The sequence below is a fragment of the Quercus lobata genome, chromosome 12 (genome assembly GCF_001633185.2).
Source record: "Quercus lobata isolate SW786 chromosome 12, ValleyOak3.0 Primary Assembly, whole genome shotgun sequence".
Lineage (NCBI taxonomy): Eukaryota > Viridiplantae > Streptophyta > Magnoliopsida > Fagales > Fagaceae > Quercus > Quercus lobata.
The window spans coordinates 4,097,369-4,104,019 of record NC_044915.1 but is presented as its reverse complement, the minus strand read 5'-3'; the positions used below and the strand labels follow the sequence as shown (position 1 = coordinate 4,104,019).

Sequence of the window (6,651 nt, the reverse complement as noted above, 5' to 3'; positions counted from 1 at the left end):
CGGTTTACCTGGTTTTCCATGCCAAAAGTCCACGTGGAGTACACGCGGAAATCGAGTGTCTGAGACTCGATTTCCACGCGTACTTCACGTAGAAATCGAGTGTTTGAGACTCGATTTCTACGTGTTCTCCACGTAGAAATCGAGTCTCAGACACTCGATTTACTTAAAGTAAAATCGAGTCTCTGAGACTCGATTTTTACGCATTCAGAACCACTTACGTCTTGGTCGTGTCCATGTTTTTTGTCTCTGTCTCTTTTGCGTGCAGAGAATCTGACTATGCATGTCTGTGTTTTTGAGTGGTTGACCAGCCAGTAGTGTTTTGTTTTTGGTCTCTTTTGGGCTGTGTAGTGTCATGTCAAATGTTTATTCTGTGTTTTTGAATGGCTCACCAGGCAGAACGTTTTTGGTCTCTTTTGGGCTGTGTAGTGATTGGTCATGTCCCATGTTTTTTGTCTCTTTTGCGTGCAGAGAATCTGACTATGCATGTCTGTGTTTTTGAGTGGCTGACCAGCCAGTAGTGTTTTGTTTTTGGTCTCTTTTGGGCTGTGTAGTGTCATGTCAAATGTTTATTTTGTGTTTTTGAGTGGCTCACCAGGCAGAACGTTTTTGGTCTCTTTTGGGCTGTGTAGTGATTGGTCATGTCAAATGTTTATTTTGAACGTGCAAAGCTGACCAGCCTACAGTGTTTTGTTTTTGGTCTCTTTTAGGCGTGCAGAGAATATCTGACCAGCCTACTGTGTTTATTTTGAATGTGCAAAGCTTATAAAGAAAAGTCTGACCAGCACTGTTTTGGCATTGGTCATATCCGTGTTTTATTTTTGGGTGATTGGTCAGTAATAAAAAACTCTCACACAACCTCTCACACAACTCTCAGAAAATATTTTGACTGCCTCACACAACTCACACCTTCAGCAACTTCTATCACAAAACCTCTCTCAACAACTCTCACAAAACATCATACAACTCTCATAAACTCTCATACATCAGCAGCAAAACATTGCTCCTCTCACTCTCATACAATCTCAGCAGTATATTTGCTCATCCTCATGTCAAGTAAGGGTCTCCTCCTCACTATCTAGTTGGTTGTTTAGTGTATATAGCTGCTTTAAAAAGTGTTGCTTGCATTGAATTTGTCATGCCATTTCTTGATAAAATATTTGTTTGTATTAAATATTTATATTTGTTTCCTAATAAGATATTTGTTTGTATTAAATATTTATATTTGTTTCCTGATAAGATATTTGTTTGTATTAAATATGTATATTTGTTTCATAATATTAGTTTTTTTTTTTTTGAGTAACCGGCCTGGAAGCCCAAGCAGGGCTCCTTATGTATATTAGTTGGTTGTTTAAATATGTATATATATTTATATTTATACAACTATATGTTTAAATATTTATATATATATATATTATTTTTATTTATATTTATATTTATATATTTATAGAAATATATTTATATATTTATACAACTATATATTTATATAAATATATTTATATTTATATATTTACACAACTAAATGCAAATATAAATATATATATATATATTTATATAAATATATAGATTTATATTTATATATTTATATATTTATATATATATATTTATATAAATATAAATATATGTATATATTTATACAACTATATATTTATATTTATATATCTATACAACTATATATTTATATTTATATATTATACAATTATATATTTATATTTATATATTTATACAACTATATATTTATACAACTATATATTTATATATTTATATAAATATATAAATAATAGACACATAAGGAAAGAAAAAAAGAAACAGGTTCAAAGAATTGTGCAACCTCCAACTTTTATGAAATTCCAACCATGAGAAAGACATTATTAAATACAGTAAAAGCTATGAAAATAATTGGGTCACCGGTCCAGTTGCACCTAATTAAGCAGCTAGCATTTTTCCATTTTCTGGATGACATAAAGCTGATGACATATTAGCAGATCCGAAACAAATTTACTGTCATGACGGATTTTTTATTGTATGATTTTTATGATTCAGAGTCAAAATTTGAGTTTGTATATCACATCTAGTATATTTCACTGTATATTAATGCCTTGATTTTCAAATTAGATGATATGTCTAATTTGATTGATCATGATCATATTCACATTAGTGTTTTTTTGTTTTTTTTCTTTTGTCTGATGAACCCTGCTCTATGTTATTTCATTAATAGTAGTGTAATAGGGTATGCCATTAATTTCCATAGCACTGGAATGATGATATTTTTATTTATATTTTTGTTAAAGCTGAGTTTAAAATTTGTAATGGGGGTGAGTTTTGTTTTTAGTTTTTTTATTTGTTTGAGTATGAAATTATAATGATTGAGTGTGTTTGTATGTGATGTGGGGTGAGTATATGCAATTGTTACACTTTTAGATCCCTTGTAATTTTTGTACTTTGAGTAGATAGAAAAGGTTTTGTAATTCGAACATAAATGAAAGAGATAAAATATGTCACTAACATAAATTTCCTTGGCTTGGCTCTCTAATAGGTTCACAATCTTTGAAGAATATTGATATAAATGTATACTTCGGTGGACCCCTTCACAATCCTGAAGGGATTGACGGATTCCCATTTAGAGGGGAGGGTATCGAATGCTACTACATGATGTTACGTCGTAAGTTGAAGACGTTGAATGATTTGAAGAGGAAAATAATGGACGAATTGAAATTGAATCCTGCTTGGTATGACATCAAGATTATTTATCGTTACCCACAAGAAGTCCTTCATGAACGGATAAATTATGGGTATATGGCGATCAAAGAAGATAAACATGTAAAGATGATGTTTAATAGGATCCAGAAAATGCCCCAAGTAAATGCTGCTGAGTTGTATGTAAGTTTGGAGGCACCTGCAGATAACACTACTGAGGTGGTGCAAGAAACAACTACGGCTTTACAATTTACAGCCCTAGATGATGGATGCACTACAATGGGAGGGTATACGATGGGAGGGTATACTGCACAAGGGTATACGATGGGAGGTTATACGCTCCCATCTCAAGATCATGTTGCTAATACTAGTGAAACCCTCTATCGTGAAGAGACACATTTAGAGGAGGAAGACGAAGACGAAGATCATGTTGCGAATGATGGTGAAAATGTTGAGGTTGTGGATGAGTACGAAGAGAGGATTGAGCAAGGCGACTTTGAGAACGATGTGGATGAACATGAAGTCGTTCCCAATTTTGAAGAGGAAAATATGGAGGACCATGATGAAGGTGATGCAAATGATGATATTGGTGTCCAGCATAATAGAAATACGACCACTGGCTACAGACCTCCTGCTGAGTCATTCTACTCAAATACTTGGGAAGATATGGTTGATCCTTCACGTCTTCAGATACCATTTGTCTCTACTTGGGAAGATGGGATGCATTTTTCTAAAGGGTTGACTTTTGCAAATAAAGATGCGGTGAAACATGCATTGATAATATACGCAGCAAATGATAATAGAAATTTTATAATCCGGAGGTCGACCAAAACGAAATTGTGCGCCGCATGTGTTGATGACAACTGCAAGTGGTATGTTGGGGCATACATGAAGACTAAATTCAATGGTATGTGGATGGTTACGTCTTATGTGGGTCCACACACTTGTATACCCTTTGGCCTAAAAAGAGATGGTAGAATGATGGATTCGCATTTTGTTGCATCAGAAATTGTGGGGAGATTGCAAAAAAATCACACTACACGTATTGATGACCTATGGGAGATCATACGTACTAAGTATAATCATGAGCTTTCTTACTATAAAGTATGGGACGCAAAACAAAAGGCAATTGCTAAGATATTTGGGGATTGGGAGGAGTCTTACCAAAAGTTGCGAAAGTTGTTGTTGGCATACTTGGATGAGGACTCAGGTACCCAGTACAGCTATCACACCATACCTAGGCCAGACGAAGGTACTGCGGTACTACGCTATGTATATTGGGCATTCGCTCCATGCATTGCTGCATTCCAATATTGCAGGCCAGTGATTAGTATTGACGGGACTCATCTGTATGGTAAATACAAAGGGGTATTGATGATTGCAATGGCAACGGATGCTAACCAAAAGGTTTTGCCTCTCGCCTTCGCTGTTGTGAACAAGGAGTCAGGGGCTAGTTGGGGGTGGTTTTTAGAGTGTCTCAGGACTTCCATAGAGCATGTCATACCTAACGATGGCATTTGTATTATTTCTGACCGACATAAAGGTATCAAATGTGCCATTCGAGAGTGGCCTAGACGTGAGGACGAAAGAGAACAGGTATATCACCAATATTGCCTTCGACATGTTGCTAGCAACTTCAACAGACACTTTGATAACCCGATTCTAAAGGCATTGGCCTTGAAAGCTGGATATGCGAGTAATGAAGCTAAATTTAAGTCCATAATGCAAACCATTAAGGAGGCCGAGATTAATTTACTGAGGGGTGTAGACCCTACTGATACGCGGATTGAACGTTATATGCCATACACATATCTAGTGAGTGAGGATGTGGAGAAATGGACCCAGTCACATGATGGTGGAAGACGTTATGGGGCAATGACAACCAATATCTCCGAGTGCTTTAATGGGGTACTTAAAGGTGCCCGCGGTTTGCCCATTGCTGCAATGGTTCATTTCACTTGGTGCAAACTTGTTGCATATTTCCACGATCGACATAAACAAATTACTTCTGATCTCTCTCGAGGTAAGCTGTGGAGTGATTATGCAATGGAGATCTATAGCAGAAATGAGCAGAAAATTGCAGGACACACTGTGAGGAATTTTAATCATGCAGAGGGTGTATATCAGGTGGTTACCCCGTACAATGACCATAGAGGTGGATGGGGAAACCACAGTCATGAAGTGCGCATATTTGCTAGAACATGTGGTTGCAGAAAGTGGCAAAACTTGAAGATCCCTTGTTCACATGCAATTAAAGTTCTTCAAGATCTGCATCTCAATGTGACCAACTATATTGACCCATGTTACATTTTTACAACGCCATTCTCACATATTCACATAATTTTGTGGTACCAAAGTCAGAGTCTGAGTGGAGGGACGTTTCCGGACCACGATGGGTGCCTGACCCACTGTTGTTGCGGGGCATAGGTCGTCCTGTGAAGTCAAGAATAAGGAATGAAATGGATGGGGTACAGCGAGAACGGGGAAGCCGGGGGGAAGATCCGGACTTGAGGGAGACTCAACCGAGGCAACAATGCGGAGTGTGTCATCAAGAGGGGCATAACCGTAGAAGTTGTCCCAATTCCCGTGGGGCATCGACAAGTGGTACTGCTATAAACTAGGCAAGTGCCCTCACTGTTTTTATATAATATATTCAGAATTTCATTTTCTTATTGTTCTTTGCATTTGGAAACTAATGACCGTATTTTAATTTTTGGCAGGCAAGCGGAAACTCGATTTTGCTAAGTCACATTGTACGTGGGACTTGTGGTTATCTTTTGTATGGACAAGTGCTAGGTGACTATGTTGAGTCTGTTGTATCAGTATGGAGAAGTGCTTGGTAACTATGTAGAGTATGTTGTATCAGTATGGTTTAGTATGGACAAGTGGTAGACAAATATGGAGACTATGTTGTATTTATTAGTTGTTATTTTGGTTATTGTTAAATGTTGTTGTAATTGAACTATTTGCTGTCCATTGTACTTGTTACTATAGTTGCGTTGTGCAGCTTTTGCCTATAATGCCAGCAATTATATTACTTTGGCATTAGTAGCTACTACTTTGGCAAATTCAACCACAGGGCCCTCCTTTGAAGCGATGATAGCTAGTATTGAATGTTTTTTGTCCGTTAATAGGGAACCTATAATGGGTATGAATAGTAACTGTTTGAATCCAGTTGTTTGCATATGATGTACGAGCAATTTACCAGTATCATATGCTTGTATCTACTTGTTTACCGCTGCTCATGTTATGTGTTCTGGCTCTAGTTTACTGCTGCAGGGGAAGGGAAACCAATTATGGTTTACTGCTGCACGAGTAGGTGCCAAAAAGTTCAAAAAAAAAAAAAAAACCCAGTGGAAATCGACTCTCTGGGAGTCGATTTCCATAGGAAATCGACTATAAGATGGTCGACTTCCACTGGGGGATTTTTTTTTTTTTAATCCCAAGTTGGGAATTAATTTCAACAGGCAAGTGAAAAGGGGTATTTTTATAACTTATTGCTTTAAATAGAAACGTATAGATGTAAAAAGTCACGACGGATTTAACACTGAACTCAACTTTCCTATTTTGTGCATAAAACTAACTACAATGCTGAAATTAAATTGCAAGAGTCAAATTAAATGAATTAGGTTATTTGTCTCCATATATTGCAAGGACATACCTTAATGAAATTTTAGACTAAAGAGAACCACACCAAGTCTAAAAGCTCAAATTTGAAACTTTCTTACTTTATCACACAGGCTTTAATGTAAGACTTTGATAGACGGTATATTGTAACCATTTAAAAACAGGTACTAAGCATAAAAATAGCATTCAAACGCCACTCATCTCAACGAATCATGCTATATTATTCAAATATTTGCATTCATATTCACGATAAAATCACAAGGCTGGTATAGTTTAAGTGCCAAAAGAGAAAGGAAAAAATTTGAGTAATGTTTTTTACACATTAAAACA

General features: G+C 36.3%; 1 protein-coding gene across 1 annotated transcript; it reads left to right on the top strand.

The window, feature by feature from the left end:
- The first annotated feature begins 837 nt into the window (after positions 1-837).
- LOC115970109 lies at positions 838-5,494 on the top strand. The gene is made up of 4 exons (XM_031089782.1): positions 838-1,053; positions 2,534-4,950; positions 5,052-5,298; positions 5,415-5,494. Exons 1-4 carry the CDS (start codon positions 1,047-1,049, stop codon positions 5,492-5,494), a joined length of 2,751 nt encoding a protein of 916 aa, XP_030945642.1. The 5' UTR covers positions 838-1,046.
- Positions 5,495-6,651: the final 1,157 nt, after the last annotated feature.

Coding starts and splice junctions, on each gene's coding strand:
- LOC115970109 (XM_031089782.1), top strand. Junction 4,951..5,051: donor CTTGTTCACATGCAATTAAA/GTTCTTCAAGAT, acceptor GTGGTACCAAAG/TCAGAGTCTGAGTGGAGGGA. Junction 5,299..5,414: donor CCGTGGGGCATCGACAAGTG/GTACTGCTATAA, acceptor AATTTTTGGCAG/GCAAGCGGAAACTCGATTTT.